Source organism: Sinohyriopsis cumingii, chromosome 7 (genome assembly GCF_028554795.1).
Source record: "Sinohyriopsis cumingii isolate HCF-2022 chromosome 7, ASM2855479v2, whole genome shotgun sequence".
Classification (NCBI taxonomy): domain Eukaryota; kingdom Metazoa; phylum Mollusca; class Bivalvia; order Unionida; family Unionidae; genus Sinohyriopsis; species Sinohyriopsis cumingii.
Window position 1 is genome coordinate 66,689,414 of NC_142967.1, and position 12,930 is coordinate 66,702,343.

Here is a 12,930-nt window from a genome sequence, read left to right on the forward strand (position 1 = left end):
GGAAGATGCTGGGAAATCCCCAGAAAGAACCACCAACCCTCGAGAAGCTACTGGCAAGCTTTCTCACATACCCACATTGGCTGAATCCGAGACTCGAACCCACACAGACAGAGGTGAGATGGCAGTGATCCATAACAGAGAGCAAAAAGCTCGAGCTGTGGATGCAGTCAATCATTTTGGAGGGGTTGTGGGCATTTGCCTCCCCTCCCATGGTGCTGAGACCCAAAATAATCCAGAAGTTAACGGGGTCAGAATGGCAAGATGATTCTCATAACCACTCTCAGATGAGATAAGTCCTGGGTCACTGATCTACTCTTTCTAGCAATAGATATGCCCAGGAAGATTTTGGCCAACCCAAATCTTCTCCAGCACAGCAACCACCATGGTCCTCTACACACTTAGCTCTTATCGGACAGCCCTGTGAGACGAATAGTTCAAACCTTCGATGGTGGAGAAAATCTTGAGAGCAGAAGGCTTATGGGAGAAAGTGTTGGGGTTTGAGGAACTGGTGATATAAAAACATCATCATCCCTCTGAGTGCTTCAATCCCTCAACTGGCAGACTTTATTTTCCTCTGACTCTTTGAGGAGAGATAGTTGGTCCCAATCTATATCACATGCTACTGCTTCATGATATTGGACACATTCTGGCATCGTCGTAGACATGTTTCTGGGCAGGATATAGACCTATCAGATCTGTTAGACATTTTTGGTCTCAGTTGACCACAATCCCTCATTCTGTTTCCAAATGGAACCCATCCTGGGTTTTAAGATGGCTCAATTTCGAACTGATTCAAACCTGTAGCCTACACTTTGCTAAAGTCACTATCATCCATGTCATGTTTCCTGATAGCTTTAGCTTCCGCATACAGGGTAAGTGAGCTGCATGCCCATTATGTCGACCTGAACTATCTTCAGTTCAGATCAGAGGGTCCATTGGTTCTCTTGTCACAACCAGGCTTTGTAGCCCAAAATAGGTTATTGTCTTTTGGTAACCAAATAGTCATCACTCACTTGCTCTTTTCAATGGATACTACTTGCAACACACAGAGACAATGCCTCTTCTTTCCGGTATGAGCCTGAACACATGATATCACCCTCAAGCCCTTTCTTTCCATGGCTGAAGTGGGTTGTATGCTTGGTGTACTCTGTTGTCTCCCCACATCAGATTCACCTCACAAAGATTACTGCTCAGAAGCTTCAAGCCATCTTTGTGAGCCTTGTGTTTGAACACAAAGTTTCGATCCAAGATATAATAGGAACTGTTGGCTGGCGTGCAGAGTCAACCTTCTCAAGCTTTCATCTCAGAGATTTAGTGTCATGGAGGCAAACCTTGAATCTGGAAGGTCCAGTGGCAGCAGCACAGACAACCACCAAACCCAACTATATCAATCAACACAGCCTGTTAGCTTCACTGGATTTGGCAGTGAAATTTTGTAGGTAAGAAGATTTCAGTATTCATCTTCTTAACTGTTTGTTAGGGTCTCAGGTCAAGTGACCCCAGGCTGTGTTGCTTATGTAATTAGGAGAATGGGTTATCGTTCACATGGGGAATCCAGCTGTTGTTTGCTAGAAGCATACCCAAGGTAGAAGTCGGATGCTCAGCATTCCCTCTTCCTATTATTTATTCTCCTAACATAATGGAATTGGTGAATGTGTTTGAAGGAGAAAGCAAACTTTTAAGTAAATTATGTTTCTCCGAGAATACGTATCCAATAACATAACTTAAAAATCCTCCCAGCCACCCCACCTCATTAGTTTCTCGCTCAGCTAAAAACTAGCAACACCTGGTGGTGCCAAGGGGAGGTAAGGGGCAAGAGCTATTGCCCTTTGTCTATTGAAATATAAAAAAGACGATTTACATGTTTTAGTAGGGCTGAATTTGTGAAGTAGCAGACTGATATTCCTAATGTATTGTGATAGGATAATTATTATCGGAGAAACATAATTTATATTTAAATAAAAATTTGCTTTTCCATCTGAACATCAAACATGCATTCATAACAGGACACATCATATTTGTAACAGGTTTTGGGTTGTGACTACTGGGTAGTGTTATTTATTGGGATCGTCCAGTTGGAAATATGTATTAAAAAACATGCATGAGAAGCCTGCAGATTTGCCACACTAGAAATGGCTCTAGTTTAATCCATCAATTGAATAAGGTCCCGATTGGCATAGAAGGTTTGTGTTACACAATTTTTCTTGTTTTGATGGGCTGGCCTAATTGATGCATAGTGTTGTTATCATTTGAATTATCACTGGCATAAACAGTGTTGTACATGAGCATATAGGTCCATATCTTGTATACTTCAGTCCAGACTGTATTTTAATGAAATTAATTTGTGTATGCATCCAGGTAGACACTGCAGAATGAAACAAAAAGTAGGTCAATGTAGTTCACTTTTCCTTCTCTAATGATATTGTTTAGCCTTTGAGTTGAGCTAATACCTTTGACATTGATGCCTTGCTGTTGTAATTTTTCATGTGCATGCATCCTGAGGAATACTACACTGCTGTACCAAAGTAGTGACCTACTTCCATACTGTTTTTTCAGCATTTGTTGTTTGTTCACAGACTGTTGGTGATGCCATATCAGATATGTTGCTGGTGGAGACTGTTCTGAATTGTCAAGGTTGGGGTATAGAGGATTGGCAAAAGTGTTATACTGATCTTCCAAATAGACAGTCTAAAGTCACGGTAAAAAAATTTATTCTTGCATTTTATTTGAACACTTTGTTGTAATGTAATTTTAGAAGACACACAGACATCCATCTGCATACTAATAAATATCCAGGCAGTGTTGAAAGGTTTTAAGACTCAGAAAATATGGGGTTTTTTTCCCATGGGGGTGGGGCAGATGAGCTCATTGTGAATCAAAACTGTAGTTTGACATTTTTGCCTTCATAAATGAACCACACTTCCACATTACGTCTATCTTTACCAATTCTAGCGGGGGGCCCCGAGTGGCCGAGTGGTCTAAAGCGCTCTTCGTTACGGATCACTGCCATCTCACCTCTGTCTGCGGCGGTTCGAGTCTAAGATTCAGCCAATGTGGGCATGTGAGAAAGCCTGCCAGTAGCTTCTCGTGGGTCGGTGGTTCTTTCCGGGGTTTTCCGGGTTCTTCCTCCACCATTAATACTGGCCGCCATGTATAGCCTATCGTGCTGAAAAATGGCGTTAAACCCCACAACAACAACAACCAATTCTAGTGGTCAAAATATTCATGTTTTGCATTTTATAATAAAATCCAACTGTAATAAAATGTTGCCAAAGATCATGAAATAGCCAATAATCTTTAATAAAGATGACTTATGCAGTCTTATTCAAGGCACCCAAGTTTATTAACATTTGTTTCTGATTTACCAAACTACACAAGAATCGTTATGTTCAACTTCATGTACTTTACCTATACAAATCAACCTGATGGGCTCTCACAAGCATTTCTCAAAGGACTAGCAAGCAAAAAATCATCCTAGCTATTGCCAGTTAGTTATGTAATCTGTGGGATGGTGGTGATGGCCTTTATCTATTCATTGTCTCAGTAACAATTAACAGTATAAGCTGCCTATTGGTAATAGTTTTCCATGATTATTAATTGTAAAACTGAGTGACCCCAAGTGGTCTAAAGTGCTCACCATTCCAGATCACTGCCATCTAACCTCTGTGGATTCGAGTCTCAGATTTGCTTAACATGGGTACATGAGAAAGCTTGCCAGTAGCTACTCGTGGGTCAGTGGTTCTTCCCAGGGTTTTCCTGGGTTCTTCCTCCACCGTCTATACTGGCCACCATGTATAGCCTATCTTGTGCTGACAAATGGCGTTAAACTCGACTACAACAACAACAATAAAATTGTAAAACTGTGAGAGTTATGATTGTTTTAATGTTTAATCTAGGCAAGGCTCATGGGGATATATTGTATTGTTAAGGAAGGTCTCTCTTTCACTCCTTTGTGAGAGGGTTTGGGAGTAAAACAGTGTTTTTTTCTGACATACTGTGATACAGCATGTATGCATCTGGCCCTATTTCACCAACATATATTTGCAAATTAAATCTAGGCTTAAATTTCAGCCATTGTAGCAAGGGAAAGGAAAACACATATGCTCTCACTTGTCAGTGTCATTTGCTGACTTGACATTAGAGGCTAGGGAAATTTACCAAGGCTATGGCAGATTAGGTATGAGATTTTAACAATGTTTTTTTCCAGATTTATATATTAAGCTGGTTAAATGAAAACTATTTGCTCGGAAATTTACTGAAGTTGCTACAATTGTGGCAATGTCTGCTAGCCCATGTTCTGTTTTACCTTCAAATTTTTATATATAAGATTTTGATTTTGCTGAGCTTCTGTTGAAATGAGAATTTGGAAATATAGTTAACATTCCTTTACCAAACATTCATTGGATCATTCTTGTATAAAACCCTAAAGTGTACAGTCATTCTTGCGTAGTGGTCATATCATTCAAACCTGCTACTCTGTTAGTGTCAGTTAAAGGCAACTATTTTATAATTTCCATCCAATATTGCACCTTAGACAGATGTTTCTCCTGGAGAAGGAGTGTGTTCAAGATGTTGTCATAGGCTCTCATCACCCTTACTGAACTTACTTCAGACTTAAACCAGTGCAATTACCCATTAGACTTTACCAACATGTCATTAAACCTTTAATTACAGCTCGTTAATTCATTATTTATAACCAGCTAGTGGGATATAAATTAAATATTATATAATGTGGGACAACATGTAAATTGCAGTAGGAGTAAGTAGAAAAAACTATTTCTTTGATTTTTGCTCATGATTTTATATTTATTTGTCTTGTCATAATAATTATGTTAACTTACATACAAATTGACACATTAGAAAAGATTTTCTTATGTAAATGAGTGTGGGCCATGCTTTGAGCAAATATTGGATAGGTGAATAGTGTTCCTTTCTGGAATGGAAAAGGTGGCACAAACATCCATACTATTTCCATGTTTATTCAAGAAAATTCAAATGTATATCATTATCATCATGTATATCATTACCTGCTGAGAATCGTCCATACTGGGATTTGAATTACTTATGCTTGAGTAACATTTCCCTTCTAGAATTCATTCTGGATATTTGAGTGAACATTTTTCTCCATTGAATATATGTAAATCTGGACTTTGATCATCAATTTTGCCATCAATCAGTATACTCCCCAGGAATAAATACTGGCAAGACAAGCCATGTGGTTTGCCCAACTGATGATGCAACCGATGAGCCAATTATTTTATGGCATAACTGTGGGGGAGATACCAGGCGATATAAAGGGATGAGGCACTGACTCATCCTTTAGCTGGGAGTGTTCTTTGATGTAGATGCAATGCCTAACAAGGTCAAACCCCCTACATTTAGTGTGGGGATACCCTCAAATACATGCCATACTCCAGCCCAACAATTGAGTGGATGGAGTTTGGTTTTAAAGGCAGCCATGGAGGAAATCTATAGATTTTTGCTGATTTATGAGTGCTTATCCATGTCAGTTGCAAGCCAAAACTTTTACAGTGAGGGCCATTAGATAATAATGATTAGCTGTATTTCCATGTACTGGATCATTTGGTTAAGGTAAGCAAATATCTGACTGCTTGACGCAAAAATTAATGGATCCAGGCAACTCCATGGCTTTTCTGAAAGCCAGCTGTAAGCATCTTTCTTTTATTATGCTTGTATCATTTGCACTCTTTGATGTTTTGTGCTGAGTTATCATCAACGGATAAGAACATTACTGAGTTTAAAATGACCAACCCACTGTTTCATAAGGTGGATAAGAATGTTTTACATGCCACCTCCTAGTTAATGTGAAAAATTATCACGACTTTGTCTCTGCTAGACCTGGCATCTCATGCAATTTTTTCAACTGGCCAAAAAATTAGGTAGCAGCCTTACATGGATTGCAAAGGTTATTTACATTGTTGCATACCAAATATGGGGTTTGTTTTTGGACCTAGTAAGATGAGGTACCGGTCTGTGCTCATCTACACTAAAGCTGCACCATCACTTGACTCTCCAGTCTGCTTCCTTCGGCTCACCATCATTTTTTGGCAGTAATACTGTCTCTCCGTTTTGCTAAGTCCAGAGGCAAGTTAATAAACAGGATAGAAAACTAGGTTTTGCCTTCTCCAGCCGTCACTGACTTGCCACCCTGCCCATGGCTAGACATTCTCCTGGTTGGAACCTGACTCATTCATCTTCATTTTCACATGGATCAATGTTTTTGGAAAATGAATGGTAATCTTTAATGGGGGCTGCATATTTTGTTTATCCAACCCCCCTCTCCTTTCAACTTCCCTTTCCATGATCGACTTGCTGTCTGACTGGGAGAAGGCAGGAAATTTGCAGAAGGAGATCTGGTCATTACTTGACATGTGGATGGTGGAGATAGTTTGCAAGCCAGATTCTTTGGGCTTTTTACTCCAGGTTGTTTCTAGTCACAGGGTTAATGAAAATCTTATGCCAGCCATAGATCTTAGAAGGGTTATCAAGTACATAGCCACATCGAGGTTCAAAATGGAGATGTCAGGTCAGTCAGACTTTCTTTAAATAATGGATGTATTAGCAGTCAGTTTAGACCTAACTAACACTTACTTTCATATCATTTTACATAACATCCTCACTCAAGTTCCTTCAGCTTGCATTCCAAGGAACTATGTTTCAGTTTCATACACTCTTCTATTTGGTCTCAGCATCAGCCCATCAGGATTTACCAAGGTTATCTGCTCTTTTGTGTCTCTCTTCCGGTTGACTTTGTCAACATCTGCTTTGGTATATGACATTCACATCGAACACATTAAACCTTTGTCTTTGGTGAGAGGCCGAAACGATTTCCTGTCCCTTTTGACTTGGGGGTTTCTTGTTGATAGGGACAAGTCAGAGCCCAATACATCTCAACATTTTTTCCACCTGGACATGGAATTGTTATCAGTCTCAGCCTTCTTTGCATCCCTGAAGTATGTGTGACATGGATTGTTGAGTTTATGGAGTAAATTTCTGACAGGGAGTGGATTTCTGTTAGAGACTTTCTGCAACTCCCTGGTCTTTCTTGGCAGATATTATTCTTCTCAGCTTCCCGTTGATGTGCCATTTGCCAATATCCCTGCTGACCCAGTGTACTCCTTTACTGGTCACTCGATCAACAGATCATGATCTTGAATAGAATAATATGTTTGCTGCATTGGTGGCCTGCCAGATGACGACTCGCTGAAATTCCTCAGGAAAATCTCCAACGGAGCTTACAATCTACGTGGACACAAGTTCTTATGGTTGGAAAACCCACCAATTGCCTAGCTTCATTGGTGAATGGTTGCCAGAAGGTTTACCTCATCACATCAGTCTTCTAGAATTGAAGGTCATGAGAAACTTTTTTCATTTCTGGAAGAATCAGTTATACAGAAAGTTAGTCCTTGTTATGATGGACAACTTGGCGGTGTTGGTCTACCTCCTGAAACAAGTGGAGACAAAATCACTGGACCTATGCATTCTGGTTTGAGACTATTTGCATTGATGTAGACAAATGAATATAACTGTCCAGATAAAGACATATTCCCAGCAGGCACAATTTCTGGCTGATTCATTGTCAAGAAGTGACTAAACCTTTCACAGAGAATGTTCTGTACATCTATCAATCTTCAACAAATTTGTGTTCTTTTGGGGCATGCACTAATATATCTGTTCACAAAATGGTCAAACCACAAAACTGCCTATCCTTATCTGTCCAGTCCTGGACCCAGAAGCTTGGGCTGTGGATGCACTTTTAGTCAGTTGCAAAGAGTTTTGATTCTATGCCCCCCACCCAGTGAATTCTGGTACCAAATATGATTCAGAAAAAAAGTCATACTTGACAATAATGGCAACTTGATTCTAATAGCCCCTCAAAGGCAGTCCTGTGTGAATAATATGTTCAATCTAGCAATAGACATTACCAGGATAATTTTCCCAAGACCCAGTTTCCTGAAACAGTCATTATAGTTGTAACAGACTTGGATTTAATTACAACGTAATTGGTGTAATTAATTACAATTACACTGTATCTGTAATTGTAATTGAACATCACTGATATGGTGTAATTGTAATCGAAGGTCTAGATTTATGTAATTGCTCATAATTGCTCAATTACAAGTCAGTTACAAAAGCAAAGATAAACATGTTTTTGAATTCCAAACAAATTATAAAAATTGGGAAAGTATACATAGTTATCTTAACTGCCAGGTGTTAGGCTAGTAATACAGGAATTAACAAGATAACTGGGTGGGATTTTGGATTTACAACAGAACACTTTTGATGGTGATACAAATACAATGTATAATGATGAATGACTTGATTGAGAAAAGAATTATGATTAATACATGTATATAATATCCAAATTTTGGATCAGTTAACATAATTCGCATGAACTAAATAATGAAAATAAAAAATAAATGACTTTACACAGTACAAGAACAAGGAGTGAATGATTCACAGTGATTTCACAACAGAAGAATGATGTGTTTTACTCAGATAGTAAAACTGGTATTTTGCTCATATAGTAAAAATGTATTCACTCAAATAGTGAAAATGATAAAAACAAAGGGGACAGATGTACAAAATATCTTTACAGTCCCAAAAACACATTGGGTATTACAAATCCCTAAGATTAGCCCATGGCTAAAAGATTACATGTATGGAGTTACACACTCCATCACCAGCACACTTGGCTACCAGTCACACTGGTCAATCAAGCAGTCAGTATTCCAGTTTGGTCAATCAAGCAATCAGCACCCACCAGTCTCAGTCTGAAACACCGGATCACCTGCTACTCCACCAGCAATATTGTTCATTCAGCTCTATGGCTGCTGTAGTTCAGCTTCACAGCTGCTATGGTCAACTTCTGTGGTTAGCTCTGCAGCTGGTACCATGCCAACTCCGATCACCCTGATAACTCTGATCACTCCAGTCAGCTATACAGCTGCAACTTCGATCACTCTGGTCAGCTGAAAATACATCTAACACCATGTACTATGCATGACATGGGCATATATGATAAAACGTAATGACGTTATATAAGGTAAGCTACACAGATTACATTATCATCACAATAATTACAAAACAATACACAAGTTCAGAAGTGAAATAACTATGCCTGACAAGAATCCTATGGTACTAAACATTTCTTAAAATTGCAACTTTATATATTGCTAATAAAAATATCTTGCTAAGTCACAAGAATAGATAATATTTGCATGATACTATGTAAGTCAAAGCTACATAGAAAATATACAAAAATATACCTGGTAGTAAAATAGGTATAACTTATATACAAGAAATTAATAACTCACATACCTCTACAGCTGAAGATGAGCAAGTCCTTAATGTAGACCGCTCACTGACAAGACGTTCCTTAATGTAAAGATTTTGACCTACGGTACGGTGTTTATACACAGACGATGTCGCAATACATCGTCTGTGCACTGGAAGTATTTGGTTATTCCCATGGAAAGCACTTCGCACATGCGGCATAAGATGGACCAAACTCACTATTTCGAAATCTTTGCAGAATATACATAAATCACCCTGGGTATCATTGTCACATAAAGCGAAACCCGAGTACATGTATTTAATAAATAAAAAGATTTATACAATTCCATGACAATACCTCCCCCCCCCCCTTAAAAAAGCGGTAACACTTTTAGAAAAATCATGGAATGTTAACATAAACAATTGTTAAAACATTTAATTTTGAATACTGAACAAAAATGATCTGCTATTACACTCTACTTAAAAAATCTGCACCCACCTTTTCTGACCCTTGAATCGCCTCAGTTTGGAAACTATATGGTTGCAAAGACAATGCCCAATGCATCAGTCTTGTATTAAGTGCTCAGCAAGACTGCTCTGGTGGCCTAGTGGTTAGAGTGTCCACCTCAGATGTGGGAGGTCATGGGTTCGATCCCCAGCCGGTAATACCAAAGACTTACAAAAATAATACTAACAGCTGCCTATAGGGGCCATGAGTGGCCGAGTGGTCTAAAACACTCTCCGTTACAGATCACTGCCATTTCACCTCTGTCTGCGTGGGTTCGAGTCTCGGATTCAGCCTATGTGGGTATGTGAGAAAGCTTGCCAGTAGCTTCTCGTGGGTTGGTGGTTCTTTCCAGGGTTTTCCCGGGGTTTTCTCCGCCATGTATAGCCTATTGTGTGCTGAAAAATGGCGTTAAACCCTACAACAGCAACAACTAACAGCTGCCTCGTTTGGTGCTCAGCATTAAGAGGTTAGTCTTAGGACTGGTCGGCCTGGTGTCAGGATAATGTGATTGGGTGGGACATCACGCTACATGTCTGCAGCAAGATGCCCCAGTGCTAGACATCACTATAAAGCTACATTTAAAAAAATCCAAACCAAAATGAATCTTGTGTTGGCAACCTTTGCCTTGTTCAAGTATAAGAGCGGCTGATGGTCCGTTTGTAAGGTAAACTCCCTCCCGAAAGGTACATATGGAATTTTCCTATTCCCCCATACTAAGGCTAGGCACTCCTTCTTAATCACGGAGTAATTATTCTCCCTAGAGTACAATTTCCTACTTGCATAAAAAATGGGCAATTTCATCCCCTCTTGCTCCTGTAGCAAAACAGCCCCAAGACCCGTATGAGACGCATCAGTCCTCAGCACAGATGTTTTGTTCAATTCTGGCAACTTTAAGATTGGTGCACTAACCAGTTTTGGTTTTAAAGCGTTAAATGCTTTTCCTGGCACACACCACAGGGAACTTTATTTGGTCACCCTTTCCTAGTCAAATCTGTTAATGGGCTGGCAATAGCCACAAAATTGGGGACAAATTTCCTGTAAAACCCATCAAACCAAGGAAAGATCTTACTTGTTTCTTAGTTTCTGGCCTAGGTGCATCTCTGATTGCTCCAATTTTGTCTGTGTGAGGTTTCAACTGGCCTAGTCCCCATGCAAGATGTCCCAAACATTCTAGATTAAAATACCCTATACTTCATTTGGTGGGCCTAGCTGTAAGATTGGCAGTGTGAAGTCTATCAAACAGATCCCTTAATACTTAACATGTTCATCCGAGGTATATGTATAAACAAAGATGTCATCTGCAAAACTGTCTACATTTTCCATACCGTTTAAGAGTTTCTGCATGAGACGAACGCATGATGCACCGGCGTTGACTAAACTGAAAGGCATGACTTTAAATTGATAAAGACCTATGGAAGTTCTGAATATCTTTAACTCACGGACATTATCAGCGATTGGTACCTGTCAATATCCCTTGGTAAGGTTTAACTTGGAAATGTATCTCTGGCCTGCCAACTTTAAAAATAAATTTTCTGTGTCTGGCATTGGTTCTGCCTCGAACATGGTGATTTTGTTCAGTTGTTGAAAGTCAATGCAAAAACAGTTTGTCCCATCTTTCTTTCTGACTAACACAACAATCATTGATGAGGAGCAGGCAGGTTTCAGAGCAGGGCACAGCACAACAGAGCAGATCTTCACCCTCAGGATATTGTGTGGGAATTACCTCCAACAGCAGCAAGATCTGTACCACGTCTTTGTGGATTTCAAGAAGGCATTTGATAGGGCATGAAGCCTTGTGGGCGACCATGAGACTGTACAACATCAATGCCATTCTCATCACAGTAATAGAGCACCTCTATGACAAGGCCACCAGTGCAGTATAATTGAACGGCAGCATAGGTGACTGGTTCAGAACGAAAGTCGGAGTCAGACAAGGCTGTCTGCTCTCTCCCACACTATTCAGCATCTTTTTGGAGAGAATCATGGCAGATGTGCTTGATAAGCATACAGGGACAGTCAGCATCAGAGGCAGAACAATCACCAACTTACGTTTTGCTGATGACATTGATGGACTAGCAGGAAATGAGCAAGAATTAGCTAGCTTAGTAGAGAGCCTTGGCATGGAAATTGGTGCAGAGAAGACCAAAATGATGACCAACAACATCAAGGGCATCAGCACTGACATCAGGGTCCAAGGTACAAAGCTAGAAACAGTTCACAGCTTCAAGTATTTGGGGGCAACTGTAACAGATGAAGGATCGAAGCCTGAAATACTTTTCCAGGATTGCACAGACAACAGCAGCGCTGACAAAACCGAAGCCCATCTGGAAGGACAAGAACATCACACTCAGCTCAAAAGTCAGACTGATGCACTCACTGGTGATCTCCATATTTCTCTATGCCTGCGAATCATGGACCATAACAGCGGACTTGGAGGAAAGGATACAGGCTACATAGATGAGATGTTTCCGAAAGATCCTCAGCGTCACATACAGAGACCATATCACCAATGAAGAATTACGGCAAAGGATAAGACAAGCCATTGGACCTCACGATGACCTCCTGATCATAGTGAAAAATCGGAAACTGCAGTAGTATGGACATGTCTCACGATCATCAGGACTTGCAAAGACAATCCTACAAGGCACTGTATGAGGAAAAAGAAAGAGATGGGAAGATAACATTCGAGAGTGGACAGACTTGACACTAAGCGACTCACTGAGAAAGACGGAAAATCGAGAGGAATGGAGGAAGCTGGTTGTTAGGTCTTGTGCGGTGCCCCAACGGTCTCCCAGACTATGAGACTGATGATGACGATGAACACAACATGGGACGAGTACGGGGAACTTAAAGGTTCGATCACTTCCTGATCTAACATTTTCCCCATTAATTCATTGATTGTCTCCCGCGCATTAAAGGGTATTGGATATCCTTTAATCCTGATCAGCTCTGAGGTATTCAACTTGATCTCGTATTGAATCAATCCGGTATGGCCTGGTTTGTCCGTAAACATGCCTGGGTATTTGGACAAATCCTCCAAGATCTGTGTACGCTGACCCTCAGATAAATCCAGGCATACATTGATCTGGTCTATACCTTCTTACCCTACATCAATGGGGTATTCA

General features: G+C 40.1%; 1 protein-coding gene across 1 annotated transcript in view; it reads left to right on the plus strand.

The window, feature by feature from the left end:
* Positions 1-12,930, plus strand: part of LOC149795443 (phosphoacetylglucosamine mutase-like) — a 75,893-nt gene that overhangs the window by 42,999 nt on the left and 19,964 nt on the right. The window contains exon 15 of the mRNA XM_089965227.1: positions 2,577-2,699. Coding sequence (XP_089821353.1) covers positions 2,577-2,699 — 123 coding nt within the window. The remainder of the gene's footprint in view (positions 1-2,576; positions 2,700-12,930) is intronic.